The following is a 17,967-nucleotide window of genomic DNA, read 5'->3' as shown; positions in this document are numbered from 1 at the left end:
ACACACACAAAACAATTCATGTTTGCTTGCAAGCAAGCGTTATATCAAGCCAAACTCAGTGGTTGCAATACTGTTGTTAGTTCCAATTGCAGTAGACTGATCCAGGCAATTGGTGAGTCATCACAGATAAATCCAATTAATTTAACTCTAGCCAGAAGTAATAGAGTTTAGGCCACTACCTAATTAATGGCAGTAGTATTTGGCTATTCCTAGTGAATACACATCTGAAATGAGGTGGTAAGATTTGTTTTAACTAATTGGGGGTGGGTGGAGATTGGAGTGTGCAATGCATCTATGTGATGCTGAAATTGGGTGTAATGCTATGATTGGGAAGAAGTGCAATTATAGCAACATAGAGATGAAAAAAACCACAAGTGCCATCCAGTCCAACCTCCGGCCATGTAGGAACACACAATCAAAACACTCCTAACAGAAGACCATCCAGCCTCTGCTTAAAAATGTTTAATCCAGAAAATCCAGAAACATATTTCCCATGGATACTGGGGTCTTACTGTATACTCTTTTTCCAAGGAAATACAACATATCTGAATGCAAAAGCATTGTATATATATTCTCTTCAATATAGCACAATAAATAAAGCTTACAAAAACTTTATAGCTTATATATTAATATACACTTAAAAGATCAGAATGGAAACATTATTAGAAAACAGCTGCAGTAGGAGAGCTAATGCTAATCACACTGGAGGGCAGGGCACCTCCTGGGCCTTATCAGGCTAAAGTGGCATCTCCAGCGTGGGAAGGGTGGGAGCACTGCTTACTAAGAATTTGTCTTTCCTAAAACATCTAGCTGTATGAAATAGTTCAATATAGGTAGCTGCTTCAAAACTAGTTTTGATCTTTGCTTTAGGTCAGTAGTTCCCGACCTTTGGTCCTTCAGGTGTTTTGGACTTCAGCTCCCACAATTCCTAACAGCTAGTAAATTGGCTAGGATTTCTGGGAATTAAAGTCCAAAACACCTGGAGGACCAAAGGTTGGGAACCACTGCTTTAGGTCTTCTGCTGATTTCTCACTGGTAGGAAAAAGATTCTTCTCTACCTGCAGTTCATGACTCTTGGAAATAATGTAGTGAAAACAAGCTTGTGTGTGAATATGTTCCTCAACAATGTGAAGAAATCATGTTACAAGCAGTTCCCTATTTACAAACAACATAGCTTCTGTGGGCTTTGTTCTTAAGTTGAATTTGTATGTAAGTCAGAACAGGGACATTTTAAAAGTGTAACTCCATACATTTACATAAGCTTTGCATAGCATAGCGAAGGGTAAACATCTCAGTGGTGTCTGTTTTGCTGTCTGTCCCCATTCAGAAGTTTTGGCCTCACTTTCTGTCCCTGTGATAATTGGATTTTGAAAAAAAAAATTGGCATGCTGTGGAAACAAGGATTGGTGAGAAAGTTTCAGTAGAGACACTTTTTCCCCGTGACAGCTCTTTCAAGAGTGAGTTTCCCTTCCAAGGGGTAGATTTCTCTGACTTCCTGTTGTCTCACCCCCATTCTTTATTATTTGTCGGTTGTAAGTCAGATGTTTGTAACTCGGGGACTGCCTGTATATAAAAACCTAGTTGCTACAGATACAATATTAGAATTTTTTCTGACATGGACAGATTTTTTACTTGGTGGGTCCTTTTCTGTGAAGAAGACTCAAACACCCATCATCTCATTCCCTGGAAACAGTATGACATGGGTATCTGGATTCCATGTAAATGGTTGCATCTCTGTAGACCAGCAGCAAATCTTGTTGGTGTTGGCACTCTACTAGAACACCCACTTGTATCAAAGGTTTCCACAGTAAACTTTGCTGAACATTTTTAAATGATAGCTTCTAGGGAGTGATTATATAAAAGAGTGTTATCTGCAGAGAGCCATATCTTAGGCTAAAATGTGTGCATTCCCAATTTCTTTGGATTTTTTTTAAAAAAGAAAACGCATACAAAAGCATGTTTGCCTACGTGCTCGGATTGCTGTAGGAGTAGAGGGAGGGTCTGTATTTTGTTAGATTTCTTGGTTATCATAGTGCGTTGTAGCAGCTGCAGGGAAAGTACAGACAATTACTAAGAAAGGGAAGTACCTTTGCCTTCCTCCTTCATGTTACCAGAGGGTGCAATGCATGTAATACTATATATGTCTGCCCTGATAAACCTAAATGAGTCCCAAAACGTGGTGCTCAAAATACATCCTTCCTCTGTCTTACTAGTAGCACAATGTGGTCTGATGGATTTTCAAGACCACTGATGAGCTGGATTAGCAGTGAAGCAACCAAGACAAGCCAATGCTTCTATGAAACCTGAGCCAAATTTTGTAGCTAACAGTTTCTTTAGCATCATATATAAACAGAATCATAAAGTAAATTACATTTCTATGTCAGGAAGAAATCAGATAGTTGGTACATTCCACACAAAAACAATAAATCTATATATTTGGGGGAGGGGGTAAGTGTTTGAGCATGAAAAGGTCTGAGACCATGATCCTGATCCTGCTTCAGGAGATATTCCTAAACTTATACCACGGAAGAACTATAAACATCTCATGACTATTGTAGGAGTCATTATCCACCTGTATCTGCTGACTCTCATGGCCATGTAATTACCTGTGGCAATCAAGGTATGGTGGAGATATACCCAGCTATGTGACAGCCAGATGCAAGTCAAAAATGGCATCTTCCATGACTTCTGGAAGATCTGCAGGAGACCCCAAATATGTCAAGGGGTTCCAGTCATTTTAGAGGAATAGAAGAAAAATCTGAAATGAACAAGGAATGCATCCCACCACCACCAACACCCAAAAGAGATGTGTAGGCATAGGTCGCCTGATTATTTCATTAACACGTTGCCAGCTATATGTTAGCACATGGCTCAACTCATAAGATAATAATATCATTGAAAAGTGGCCTTTTGCATAGCCTATTCTTGTTGAGCAGAGAATACGTTTCTAAAGGGGGAGGGAAACTAGTCTTGGAGACTCTTCACTCAAAACAAAACATATATTTTTGAGGATAAAGTAAGTCAGAGAAAACCTTTCTGAAGACAAATTATTAGTCAACCACCATTTAGTAATAGATGAAATCATTGACACTGTAGAACAGAGTTTGTCTATAGGGCAATTGTTTAGCGCTTTCTCAACAGTTTTACCACATGCGCTACTAATCTTTCTCAGTCCAATTCTTCATCTCAACAAGTTTAAGCATCAAGATGCAGCATGGATGTGCTCATGTTGCAGACAAAGAGCTGTATATTCCTTCTAATGTTCCCTTCTCCATGTGCAAGACTGAATGGCCAAGCTTAGCTCACGGCGAATAAAATTCCAGCTTAAGGGAAGGTGGGTGTAGGTCAGTCAGACGCCCAGAAGGACAGCACTGAAGTCTGACCCTCTCTGGACAACAAGGGAGGACCCCGATGCGTTGTCGACAAATACGGAAGCATATTGGCCAGCCTATGATAAAGAAGCAAAAATGAGTGAGTAAGCAAAGTACAATATATTCTATATTGAACCAAACACCAACTCTTGGGATTATTTTTAAATGCTTCATATTTTGTAATACACTATTTTTTACAATCAGTTCTCCACATTTGCCATCATTAAGGGTGCAGGAACTCAACAAAAAATGGAAAAACAGTGAATAAAAAACATTATTTTACTTAACTGAGATAACAATTCTCTAAGAATTGCTAAATCCCCCAAAGTGACTCTTTGGTTAACTTCCATAGAGTTGTGCTGGAAAATTTAGAGATTCCAAAAGAGACTATATTAATCTAATCCACAAATAATCAAATTGGAAAATATCTGTTGTTTGGGCCAGAAGGGAGAAAATGGACAGTGTTGTCAGACTTGTGCAATTAATTATTAATTAATCTTCTGTTATCCACATATTACAATGATGGAACTACATCTGACTAACTAGTGACCTCATCACACTAGAGCAGGGGTTCTCAACCTGTGGGTCCCCAGGTGTTTTGGCCTACAACTCCCAGAAATCCCAGTCAGTTGACCAGCTGTTAGGATTTCAGGGAGTTGAAGGCCAAAACATTTGGGGACCCACAGGTTGAGAACCATTGCATTAGAGAATGAATCCACTCTAAATATGGTTGCTGCCTCCTGCAGAATTCTGGGGTTTGTAGTTTAGGGAGGAACCTTTAACAGCCTCACTAAACTATAAACCCCAGCATTCTGCAGGAGACAGAAACCGGATTTAAAGTGGATTCATTCTCTAGTGTGATGAAGTTGTTAGACTATCTGTACTACCCTCAAGTGCAAGTATTCACAACTCCCCATTCAAAGCTTTACTGGTTTATTTGCAAATGCTCACCTGCAGAAAGAGGGTTCCAGTGAGTGAAACTGTGAAGCGTTCCCTGTTTTTGTCCAAGTGCCTTACTGTTTTCAGAGAACTGAAAGCAAGAGATAGCAGTATCCTCATTAATGCCAGATAAAATGATTTCCTTTCTTCCATTGATTAAAGAACTCATGCCGCTTTTCTCATAATAGCTACATCAAGTTTCATCCACTGCTCTCTTTCTTTGGAAATCTGTTCAACCTCCTAAATATTTACATATTTAACTCAAGCCATAAACTGATTAGCTGTATTGGGAGAAACAGTGAAGACTAAAAACAGAGTTCAAACAATGCTGGATGGAAACTGTGAACCAAACAATTAATATTACTTAGTTTCCAACAGACCCCACAACCTGTGAGGATGCCTGCCATAGATGTGGGTGAAATGTCAAGAGAACATGGCTATACAGCCTGGAAAACTCACAACAATCCCATTAATATTCCCATTTCAGTATCCTGTGCACATGGGAGCAAATCAGATGATTATGAAAGTCTACCAAAAGGACATGAACCCAATAGCACTCTGTCACTTGTGTTTCACAGGAACTGGTATTACAAGCATGCTGCCTTTAAGCCATCATGAACAGTAGGTGCCGATTATCTAATCTTCCTGAATTTATCTGCTCCCTTTTTAGAGTTGTTCAAGTTGGTGTGATGTTTCCCATCATAACCACATATCAAAAGGACAAAGCCGGGCCAACATGCATAAACGAATGCCTTCTGCTAAACATACTCACATATTCTGGCGGCAAAGTGACTGGACGCAGATCAGCAAGCGCAAACGATCTCGGGCACATGGCTGGCTCTTCCTTGCATAGTCATTGAGAACTGCAGCAAGCAAGAATTAAGCCGAGACACAAGATTAGTAGCTGCTGTTGCAAATCAATCTTTGGCCTCAACAGCTGGAAACTATCTGACCTCATTTAATTATTCTATTCATTACTCCAATGCATAGCCATAAAAAGTTCATAGAATCATAGAATCAAAGAGTTGGAAGAGACCTCATGGGCCATCCAGTCCAACCCCCTGCCAAGAAGCAGGAAGCATTCAAATAATCCCTGACAGATGGCCATCCAGCCTCTGTTTAAAAGCTTCCAAAGAAGGAGTCTCCACCATGCTCCAGGGCAGGGAGTTCCACTGCTGAACGGCTCTCACAGTCAGGAAGTTCTTCCTCACATTCAGATGGAATCTCCTCTCTTGTAGTTTGAAGCCATTGTTCCGCATCCTAGTCTCCAGCGAAGCAGAAAACAAGCTTGCTCCCTCCTCCCTGTGGCTTCCTCTCACATATTTATACATGGCTATCATATCCCCTCTCAGCCTTCTCTTCTTCAGGCTAAACATGCCCAGCTCCTTAAGCCGCTCCTCATAAGGCTTGTTCTCCAGACCCTTGATCATTTTAGTTGCCCTCCTCTGGACACATTCCAGCTTTTCAATATCTCTCTTGAGTTGTGGTGCCCAGAACTGGACACAATATTCCAGGTGTGGTCTAACCAAAGCGGAATAGAGGGGTAGCATTACTTCCCTAGATCTAGACACTATGCTCCTATTGATGCAGGCCAAAATCCCATTGGCTTTTTTTGCCGCCACATCACATTGTTGGCTCATGTTTAACTTATTGTCCATAAGGACTCCAAGATCTTTTTCACACGTCGTGCTCTCATTTTATAATGAGCCCTCCAGGGCACCTTCTTTCAAGAGTGAGAATATATAGCTATTCATATGTTTAAGGTCATTGTCCGTTTAGTAAGCTTATTGCATTTATAATACATCAGTCACAGAACATAGTATTAAAAACTACTTTCCACCCCTTGAAGAGCTTATTATTACCCCTGCAAATATTATCAAGACTTAACACTTAAGTCATCTGAAACATATGAAGCAATTGAACTGACACACGTTCTATATATAGTCTAGGCTAGAAACTATAGGGAGAAATATGTTTTCCAAGCACTGTTCCAGTACCTAAAAGTCCCACCCATGTTTCAATTTCAATACACTATATAATACACAAAGTAGTCTTCTGACTATTGGCTACTGTATTTCTCAAAAAAACAAACAAACTAGGGAGGGAATGAAATACCCTTTTGAACAAGTGGGTAGGTATATTCCAATTCTAATCTAGTAGCAGCCAGCCAAGTAGTATGTCCTTAATGAAATCATTAACAATCCTTTCTCCATCTTGTCTGATAAATTTCTCTTTGAGGTTTTGTGGTTCCTCATTAGAGAAAATATTTATCCAAGCAGAACTGATAGTGTCAGACTGTAGTCTTCCCACCTTCATACAGTTGGAGTTGGCAAATGTTTCTTTCCAATTAAAAGAGAGAGGAGAGGGAGAGACAGCTTGAATATTTACTTGAAGTGAAAGAAATGATGCGCCAGCTCTGACTGTGAGCATTTCTCTATTGAAGACAAGCGGATTGTTTTAGCACTTACCAACATGCAGTGTGGCACTAAAGATGTAATATCCACTGAGAGGAGCGTGGTATTGGCCACTTGTAAGGTTTAGTCCTAGGCCACGATGGAACACCTCCCCCTTTTTAGGCTGAAACCAAGCAAATGAAAAGAGTCACCAAGTGCAGAGAAAATCATTCCAGCTCCCCCAACCCTGTATATGGAGATGATATTCAACCAAGGTGAAAGAAGAAAGTGTGAAAGCTGGGTTGCATTTAAACATAAAAAACAAGATTATGGCCACCAGACTGATTGATAACTGGCAAATAGAGGGAGAAAACGTGGAGGCAGTGACAGACTTTGTATTTCTAGGTGCAAAGAGTACTGCAAACACAGCCTGCAGCCTGAAATCAGAAGACGTTTACTTCTTGGGAGGAGAGCAATGACCAATCTCGATAAAATACTGAAGAGTAGACATCACACTGGCAATGAAGATCCACATAGTTAAAGCAACAGTGTTCCCCACAGTAACCTATGGATGCAAGAGCTGGAGCATAAAGAAGGCTGAGGGAAGGAAGATAGACGCTTTTGAACTGTGGTGCTGGAGGAAAATACTGAGAGCACCTTGACCAGGCCCGTAGCCAGGATTTCAATTCGGGGGGGGGGGGGGGGCTGAGTCTGAGTGAAAGAGGGTCTACCCTAGCAAATCTTTTGTTTTGTTACCCCAATACCCCCATGCATATGGGATATATTGAGCATGGTGATCAGATCATGATATGACTAAACTTAACAGTTTAAATAATGCACTAGTAAGGCCTTTTTGCGAACCACCATGAGAATTTCGGGGGGGGGGGGCTCAAGCTCCCCCCCGCCCCGGCTACATGCCTGCCCTTGACCACAAGAAGATCAAACTAGTCCATACCCCAGGAAGTAAAGCTCGGCTGCTCACTGGAGGCAAATTACTTTGGCCACATAATGAGAAGACAGGAAAGCTTGGAGAAGATAATGATTCTTCCAGAGAAAATGGAAGAAACAAAAGGAAGAAGGGCCGACCAAGGGCAAGATGAATGGATGTTATTCTTGAAATGACTGGCTTGGCCTTGAAGGAGCTGGGGGTGGCCACTACCAATAGGGATCCCTGGTGTGGGCTGGTCCATGAGGTCACAAAGAGTCAGAAGGGAATGAATGAACAACAAAATGGAGATGATGGTCTGAAATGGAGGAAACCAACTAGAAACAATCTCTTCTCCTTCTGCTACTCACTATGTAATAGAGTTGAAGCTCTTTCAGTGATCGTTGCTCCACTGAAAGATTCTTCTGGATCTGGCAATAGAAGGCTGCCTCCACTCTCGCTAGCTCCCTGCTTTCTAGGAGTAGTCCACTCATGTGGGCAAATAATTTCTTTTCCATTCCTTCTCCGTCTTCCTCTTCCTGGCAGTTTTTGCAGGCTTTGACTCCTTCCCGTTCTCGAATTATTCCTAAGGAATCAGAAAGACAACCCTAAATACATATGTTGGGCCCAAGATCAAAGCCTCACCCACAACAACATAATAGAGGTTAACCAAAAATGCAATGCTTTGAAAATATACTTTTGAGGACTATAAAAACAAAATCCCTTTTGGTTCAAAAGAAAAAAAAACATATTTTGAAAGTTCTCAATTCAGATTAAGTTAATTTAGTTTTATTCTACTGAAATCAATGTGAAAACTTAGCTCAAGCTTCACTGCTTTCAATAAGAATGATATGCAACTCAGAATGCGGTTTAACTTCACTGAACTGCATTATATGGCAATGTCAATGGAACCTAATTTATTAAGTTTGACTACCTGGTGTACACAATACTTATTTAATTAATGTATTTATATTCCACTTTTTTCCAATACAGAGAGTGCAGCCAACTAGCACACACAAGAGAACCTTGGCTTCATTTGACCAGTGGCTAAGCCAATAATAATAATAATAATAATAATCATCATCATCATCATCATCATCATCATCATCATCTCATGGGATCTATAAAGCTGGATTTGCAGGGAATATCCTCAGCCTTGCAACAATCACAGTTTAATGGCAGAACTGATCGTCTTAAAAAATAATATGACTTGTAACCAGAAAACAACATAGTTTCCCTTTTTAGAATCCAGATGTATCGTTAGGACAAAGGTCTGAGAGTCGTGACTTGGGAAGCTGGGAATGTTTAGCCTGGAGAAGACAGGGTTGGGAAGGACATGATAGCCATGTTTAAATATGTGAAGGCACGTCATATTGTAGATGGAACCAGATTGTTTTCTACTGCCTCAGACACTAGGAGATGAATACAGGAAAAGAAATTCTCTCTAAACATTATGAAGAGCTTTCTGGTGGTAAGAGTTGTTTGACAGTGGAATGTGTTGCCTCAGAGTGCGATGCAGTCTAATTCTCTGGAGGCTTTTAGGAAAAGAATGGATAGCTATCTATGTGTCTTGATTATGTTTTCCTGCATGGTAGAAAGTTGCATAGGATGTCCCTAAAGGTTGGCAGTGAGCTCCCGCTTTTAGCCCTAGCTCCTCCCAACCTAGCAGTTCGAAAACATGCAAATGTGAGTAGATCAATAGATAATGGGTAATAAAGGTGCCCACACAGTCATGCTGGCAACATGACCAGGAGGTGTCTATGGACAACAGGTTCCTCAGTTTGAAAATGGAAAAAGAGCACCTCCCCATAGCCGGAGTTGAGCACCCCTTCCAGAAGCCGGAGATGAAAGGGGAAGCCTTTACCTTTGTTCTGTGTATTTGTGTGTCATTGTTATTTCACTGTAAAAAAGGCATTAAATGTTTGCCTATCTGTGTATGTTGTAATCCACTCTGAGTCCCCTGGGGAGATAGAGTGGATTATAAATGAAGTGTTGCTATTATTGTTATTATTTTTATTATTATTACTTGTGGTCTCTTTCCACACTATCTATATAAATAAAAATGTAATGTTCATTTGTGGGATTAACAGAACTCAAAAACCACTGGACGAACTGACACCAAATTTGGACACAAGACACCTAACAATCCAATGTATGTCCTTCACTCAAAAAAATTGATTTTGTCATTTGGGAGTTATAGTTGCTGGGATTTATAGATCACCTACAATCAAAGAGCATTCTGAACCCCACCAACGATGGAATTGAACCAAACTTGGCACACAGTTCTTCCATGACCAACAGAAAATACTGGAAGGGTTTGGTGGGCAGTGTCCTTTGGATTTGGAGTTGGAGTTCACCTACACCCAAAGATCACTGTGGACTCAAACAATGATGGATCTGGATCAAACTCTACAAGAATACTCAATATGCCCAAATGTGAACACTGGTGGAATTTGGGGGAAATAGAATCTTGACATTTGGGAGTTGTAGTTGCAGGGATAATCACAGAGCATTCTGAACCCCATCAACGATAGAGTTGGGCCAAACCTCCAACACAGAACCCCCATGTGGGCCACAGCAATGTGTGGCAGGGGACAGCTAGTAATTATATAACAACCATAATAAATAATATTCAGTTATCAAGGACCTATTTCACTTTTTTTTTACATATCGGCTTAGTGTCACAGTATTTCTAGTATGGAGTACAGCAATTTTCCATACCCTTAAGTAGCAATCGTAGTTCTCTTAGCATCTCTTTCTTAGTAATCGTGGCTCCAAGAGGTCCTGTTGGACCACGAAAGTCAGCCTAGAATCCAAACACAAGACAGTGATTTAAAGGCTTGCCCCTTTAGATCGGATATTAAAAGTGATTATCCACCTATCTATGGTCAATCATCATGTCACAGGCCACAGAGATGGGCTCTATTTTTCTGAGGTGTTTGCCACTTGTTGAATTAATACACTTGAAGGGGGTTCAACAATTATTTCAAGTCAAGCAAGGAGAAGAACAGTAATTTCCAGGTCACAAAAGGACACAAATCTGCAAATTATATGCACGTGTCTCATCAAAATGAGTCTCTGTCCAACTGCTGATGCTTTCTTTGGCTATAAATCCCAAAAGTGGAAGAATATAACATGTCTTTTTGATGAATTGTTTTGTGATTAATTTTGTGTGAAGCCAATAATATTAAACCCACATTATGCCATCAATGGTGTGTGTGTCTCTCTATGCGTAAAAAGACTTGGGAAGAGAATGTAAAGTAGAGAAAAAGAGCATAACAAGGAATGATTAACCCTTTTCTTGCCTGCCACTTTTCTCCTCCAGATTATACATATGCTAGCAGAACTTTCAAACTGTAATGTCATGTAGTTGATGGTGGTTGGGGTCATGCCTGGCAGTTGGTAATGGGTAAAACAGGATAATGACTAGCAGGGTGGAGATGCTGCAAAAGGTATAGAAGGGGTTAATCTCAGTCCTGGGTTCTAAAGGTCAGAGTAATCTATCTGTAAGAACTCACAGGGGGCAGCAATTCAGAGAGGATGATTTATGAGATGGGATGCAACTGTGATTAATTTCATAAAAGGAGGTAGCTTAGAGATTCCTCTTTGGAGAAAAGTATCTGCCACACTTGGCTGTGAATACTGGTGGTGTTTCTCCTAAGTTGGTGGATTATGGTATCCAGACCTGTATCATGAACCCTTGCAATCCTTTTATTTTGTGGAACCTTGAACCAAAAAGATTATTGTAATGGTGAACCTCACTGTGTTTGGATCTTGCTGTGGACCTTGATGAACTGTGAATCCCTGTACTGACCCTCGACTACTGTGTCTGGACTACCCTTGAACTTTGGCTTTTTCTGTCTTGACCCATGGAAAGATGACTACGTTTTAGACCCTTGCTCCTTGGACATTTATCATTGGCTATCTGTGTTTGTAGTACACTCCTTGTTATAAGTCTTTGCTTTATATTCTTCGGTGGTGACCTCTCTTTATATTTTGAACTGGGACCTTGAAACGGCCAAAGTGTTTAAGTTAATGTTTCAAGTAAAATAGTTTTGGAACACAAACTGGGTGTTATTCTTGGTTCACCTCTGCCTGCATACTGGCAGAGCCCTGGATCTTGACACAAAGATTTCAAGTTGGTGATACACATTTTAGACTTGCATCATAAATATAATAGTAATATATAAATGTATGAGGACACAACGTATCTCATGAAAATCTTTCATTTATATATTAAAAAGATGTGCTTTGTAAGATAACATGCATTTCAATATTTTTTGTCATTTCTCATTATGTTTGTATGACACACTTACACACTACGTCTGACACACTAACATGTCACAAAACGCAGCTTGGAAAGCTCTGCTCTATTTACTTCCACCCCCTAGGACTTCAAAAGAAGCACATGAAAATTTGAGTGTAAATTTAGCTAATTTCCCAATGTTTTAAGAAGAGTCACAACATGGAGTAGTGAAATATTGCATAAGACATTAAAGAATAATTTAAGTCAATAGTCTTTACCATGTGAGGCAGACAAATAGCTCTTTATTGGAGGATGGAGTGGGATGGATCAGAAAATAATTAAGAATGCTAAGAAAATACAGGTAGTTCAATGTGTTCAGATACCATTTTCCAAAAAAGAAATCCTACATGATTTTTAAAAACTCAGATTAAAATGAAATAAATTATCCATATTAAAACTGTTTAAGGAATTATTCTTTTAGAACACCAGTAAAAACAGTAAGTAACTCCACACTAATCTGTTAAAAGCCCAGTACATTCATTTTAAAAGCTGTGACCCTAACAGGTCTGGCTAAATTAGAAAGTTATTCCATAATCTGGGAGCATCCACCAAGCAGGCCCATCCTTGAGCCTGAATGAAATGTAGATCTGAAGGTCATATTAAAATGTCTCTGAAAGACTTTATTTTGGGGAATTCCAACTTTTTTTGCGGAAAGACCAGGCTTTCTATATCAAATTCCAAGAATTTCTAATATTAACAGACTTTTGATAATATTCCTTACCTTTAACCTTTGGGGTTGGCTTCTGGGTGCTTTCTTGACAGTCACCCCATTGCTTGACTGTTTCATAAGAAGCAACCAGGCATCTCGAGAGATGGCACTGTTGATTTTTCCTGGGGCAGGATTCTTTTTAAAATGAGAAAAAAGTCAATGCAAAGGCAAAGATTTTTTTAAAAGTAGCAATATATTTGGAATAATTAAGACAGACGGGAACAAATGCTTTTCTCAAAGCTCTTTGATAATTCTATTTGCTCACTGTGGCTGCTGCCTCCATATAATATCAATCGTGATATTTCATTCAATCTACCTCATCTGCCTAGCTTTTCCCACTATTCATTTCAAAGTCATTTGTAATCCCGTCCCAAAGTCTGGAGTGAATTTTGCTTTTCTTCCTTGCTTGCGAAGGGCTATTAACTGTTATGTCTGATTTTATCTACTTTCCAAACTGTGACAATATGCATACAATGTGTTATTGAAGGCTTTCATGGCCAGAATCACTGGATTGCTGTGAGTTTTCTGGGTTGTATGGCCATGTTCCAGAAGCATTCTCACCTGACATTTTGTCCACATCTATGGCAGGCATCCTCAGAGGTTGTAAAGTCTACTGGAAACTAGGCAAGTTAAGTTTATATATCTGTGGAATGTCCAGGGTTGGAGAAAGAACTCTTGTCTACTTGAGGCAAGTGTGAATGCTGCAACTGGTCACTTTGATTAGCATTTAATGGCCTTGCAGCATCAAAGCTTGGCTGGTTGCTGCCTGGAGAATCCTTTGTTGGGAGGTGTTATCTGAACTTGATTGATTCATGTCTGGAATTCCATTGTTTTTTGAGTGTTGCTCTTTACTTATGTCCAAACACGAGTCAAAGAACATGAAAGGCACTGCAGATTAATTCAGCCATAGCAGTAGCAGAGCACCTGATGAACCAGTCTGGACACCGCATATTAGTTGAGAACACAGAAATACTGGACCACTCTAGCAACTACCATGTCAGACTACACAGAGAAGCCACTGAAATCTACAAGCATGTGGGCAATTTCAACAGAAAGGAGGAAATCATGAAAATGAACAAAATCTGGCTGAGAGTATTTAAAAAACTCTAAAATCAGGACAGTAAATAAAGAGCAACAATGTAAAAACAGGGGAATTCCAGACAAAAATCCCTCTCTGCTTTCTAGTTGAGCAGATATAGTTTCAACTACCCTGAACCATAGTTTCAGAGCAAGGGCAGGCAAAATGTGGCTGTAGGGCCACATGCAGATCCCAAGGCTGTTTGTCACCTTCATCCCCTTCAAAGTCTTCAGCATTATTTTTTTTTTTCTGGCCAAAGAAAAGATGAAAGATGACTGGCTTTTTTGGTTGATGGACGTTGCAGCTTCCCAAACCACACTTCATCCCCGTAGTGTTTAGCACATAAAAATTCCAGTTTCCTTTAACCCAGCAATGGATGGCTGACAGTTTCTGATATTAACCCCCTTCCAACATTTTGAGCCATCCACGAGGGCCCTAGAGTTTTAGGGGCAGAAATCTGATTCCAATCCTGCCTTTAGTTGCTCACCTTTATTCCAGAGTAGAGCTGTATCTTTCTTCTCATAACTAGAAGTAATGGTATAAAGCTTCCTATATAAATAGTACTATCCTCCATATTTGTCTACTCGTTGATTAATATGCAATGAGCATATCAGTCAAACAAGCAACATTTAACCTGTGTTGGGCCTTCCTTCTTTGGAGAACTTCAAACAAAGATTGGATGGTCATCTTTCAAGAATGCTTCAAGTTGTGTATTCCTGAATGGAAGATGATTGAACTAAAAGGTGCTTGTGTCCACTTCTAACTCTGTGATTCTTTGGAAATGGCAGTAGACACAATACAGGAATAAAATGGATTATTGCTGTAATTTATTATGCAGGCCTTTGCATGTTTAATCAGAAGTTTCTAGTGAGCTTCACAGAGCTCTTTCTCAAGTCATTTACTTTGGATCTCACAGGAGCAGACTATCACATCCAATTGTTCATACAACATTTCAAAATGAAATGACATTGGGCTGTCTACTGTCTTCTCCAGTTTTAGTTTTTGTGAATTGTTTATTCTAAAGCTATACACCAGTGGTTTCCAATCTTTTTTAAACCAGGGACCACTTTGACCAGGGACCACTCTCCAACATTAGTACCAAAAGGGTTACGAATCAGTTCTTGGTCAACTTTAGATTCGGTTTTGTTATTTGGGGCACTGATTCAGAAAACTGCATTGGGTAGACCACATCAGCTCAAGTTTCTGGTACAGAACATATGCCATCCAGTAGTTGCCATCTGCTCGTCCACAGAAAACCATATTTAATAATCTAGAGCTGATGTTGTCAATCAAATAATCCCAGGAACAGGCCAGCTCCGCTCAGAGGGAGGGAGAAGGAAAAGAAGTAGCAGTCAGGAGGCTTGTTGTCACACCTTTTGTGGGTAGTCAGCCTCTCCCAACATGACATTGTCTCAGTATCACAACATGGTTTCAGGAGACCGGTCACTGTCATTGCAATGGTGTAGTAACAGTGAGGCTGCGGACCATATTTCAGTTCTTGGGGACCACTGGTGGTCCATGGACCACAGGTTGGGAACCACTGCTATATACAAATAAGAAGTTTTTCTAAGGGAATGGGTGGTAAAACAGCACACTGAATTAGTGAGCCCTGTTGTATCCCACATGCACACCTTGCCTTTGGATGATAACAAGGGAAGGCTTGTTTCATTCCATTGGGGTTTCTTCTCCTGGTTGATTCCATTTCCATGTTTTTCAGGTTCCACGGGGCCAATCCAAAAAGTCACTGTTAGCAAGCCCATGGCCAATAACTGAAGTGGATGGCCAGAAAGGAGGAAGGGACAAGACATCCTCTGGAACATTGTCAAACAGTTTCTACAGACAAAGAATCATGAAATTAAGCATCGTTTGGAATTTCTTAGGAAAAAACACCACAAATCAAAAAAGCCTTTTAAGCTGTGTTTTTTCAAAATGACATAGATTCCTGGAACATGTTAACTGCTGTGTCTTCAGAATTGCTTTGTGTATTCAATTTTTTCACAGCAGACCCAAACAAGATACATGATTTTTTTTTAAAAGAGAGGGAAGAGGAGAAGGAGAATAAACCAGGAATCACTTTTTAAAAACTAAAGAAGTGAACATATTACATGCCCCACACTAGACAGAGGTTTTGGGTTGTTAGTGAAATCAGGAAAAATTAGAGCTATTTCTGCATTTGGGGAGAAATATGAAAGAAAAATAATTATCAAATGGCCTCACCGATAGCTCTTTCCAGTTCAAGGACCTCAAGGCTGTTCTCCTTGGAGCAAAGAGCTGTATCCAAATGAAGCAGGAGAAATTTATCTTCTTGTTCTTGGATTCTCTTGTTAAGATATAAATAAAGCACTATACTGGAACACCAGAAGTCCTATAGCTTTCCAATTCACAGCTATAGCTGCTTGAGGAACTTTGCAGTGTTTTTTCCCCCTTAAATAAAGATTTCTAAGGACTTGTACCCTCCAAGCCTCCTCTCAGTTGAATGCACCACTATCCACCTGCTCCTGGGTGCATTATATTTGCTGCCTTCCCTTTCTTTAATAAGCTTGAATTCCCCGCCTCATTGGGGTTGCCACCCACATTCATTTTTAGAGTCAGTACAGAGACATCTACTGACAGTAGTAGCAAACTACAACTCAAAAAACTAAAAAAAATAGGTGAGAATTTCATTTCAATTAGATTTGTTTATTTACCTATAGAAGGGGTCCTCAAACTAAGGCCCAGGGGCCAGATACGGCCCTCCAAGGTCATTTACCCAGCCCTTGCTCAAGGTCAGCCTAAGTCTGAAATGACTTGAAAGCACACAACAACAACAACAACAATCCTATCTCATTAGCCAAGAGCAGGCCCACACTTACCATTGAAATACTAATAAGTTTATATTTGTTAAAATTGTTCTTCATTTTACTTATTGTATTGTTTTTGTTTTTTGGTACTACAAATAAGATATGTGCAGTGTGCATAGGAATTCATTCATGTTTTTTTCAAATGATAATCCAGCCCTCCAACAGTTTGAGGGACTGTGACCTGGCCCTCTGTTTAAAAAGTTTGAGGGCCCCTGATCTATAGTGTCAGAAGTGAATTGAGAGTACAGTTATAATGTATTCTAAACACACACACATACACACAAAGTTAAAAACTTGGCATTATACTAGCTTCCTTTGACCAGAATCTTTGGGGTATACTCTCAGGGCAGAAATAGAATCACTTCTTTAAAAAATTGCACTGTCCATCTTCGTTCAAATTTCTGCATGCCCAATAAGTTCATACCGGACAAGCCACTAGTTCCAATATTTCTGCTAGCTTGGTAGCCATCTCTCCACAAAAGTCAAGATTGACACTGAAATACAACACCGCCTGAGCTCTGTGAGTGCAACAGTTTTCCTGCTGAAGCAGAGAGTGTTTGATAGGGATCCATAGGGATACCAAGGTGCTTGTTTATAAAGCTATTGTCCTCCCAACCCTGCTATATGCCTGTGAGATGTGGAACAATTCCATCAGCGTTGCCTCCGAAAAATCCTGCAAATCTCTTGGGAAGAGAGGTGGACAAATGTCAGTGTTCTGGAAGAAGGAAAGACCACCAGCATTGAAGTGATGATCCTCCGCCATCAACTCTGCTGGACTGGCCACGTTGTTCGGATGCCCTACCACCATCTCCCAAAGCAGTTGCTCTACTCCGAACTCAAGAACGGAAAATGGAATGTTGGAGGACAGGAAAAAGAGATTTAAAGATGGGCTCAAAGCCAACCTTAAAAACTCTGGCATAGACACCAAGAACTGGGGAGCTATTGTTGCTATTGTTTTAACTGGCCCATAATAATTTTATGATGTTTTGCATTGTATTTTGCGGTTGTTAACCGCTTTGAGTCGCCTGAGGGCTGAGAAAAGTGGTATATAAATGAAGTAAATAAATAAATAAATAAGCCCTGGCCCTTGAGCGCTCCAGCTGGAGGTCAGCTTTGACCAGCAGTGCTGTAGAATTTGAAGAGGCACGAATGGAGGGTGAAAGAGAGGAACATGCCAAGAGAAAGATGCGTCAAGCCAACCCCGACCGGGACAGCCTTCCACCTGGAAACAGATGCCCTCACTGTGGAAGAACATGCAGGTCAAGAATAGGGCTCCACAGTCACCTATGGACCCATCACCAGTACACTGACCTTGAGGGAGAATCTTACTTGGACAAAGAGGGATCGCCTAAGTAAGTAAGTATTCCCATTACACTGTGGTATGTGCTCTAATGACTAATATGCAA

The 17,967-nt window shown here is 40.2% G+C and overlaps 1 protein-coding gene across 1 annotated transcript; it reads right to left on the bottom strand.

Annotated features, from left to right (window-relative positions):
* Positions 1–452: 452 nt before the first annotated feature.
* On the bottom strand, positions 453–16,288 carry ERFE (erythroferrone). Its single transcript, XM_067465903.1, has 9 exons — positions 15,939–16,288; positions 15,353–15,554; positions 12,656–12,778; positions 10,350–10,434; positions 8,000–8,214; positions 6,779–6,887; positions 5,083–5,173; positions 4,323–4,401; positions 453–3,448 (listed from the first exon to the last, which is right to left on the bottom strand). The coding sequence occupies exons 2-9, from the start codon at positions 15,539–15,541 to the stop codon at positions 3,350–3,352; spliced, it is 990 nt and encodes a 329-aa protein (XP_067322004.1). The 5' UTR covers positions 15,542–15,554; positions 15,939–16,288; the 3' UTR covers positions 453–3,349.
* Positions 16,289–17,967: the final 1,679 nt, after the last annotated feature.

Source organism: Anolis sagrei, chromosome 3 (genome assembly GCF_037176765.1).
Source record: "Anolis sagrei isolate rAnoSag1 chromosome 3, rAnoSag1.mat, whole genome shotgun sequence".
Taxonomy (NCBI): domain Eukaryota; kingdom Metazoa; phylum Chordata; class Lepidosauria; order Squamata; family Dactyloidae; genus Anolis; species Anolis sagrei.
This window is presented reverse-complemented; position numbering and strand designations above follow the sequence as displayed.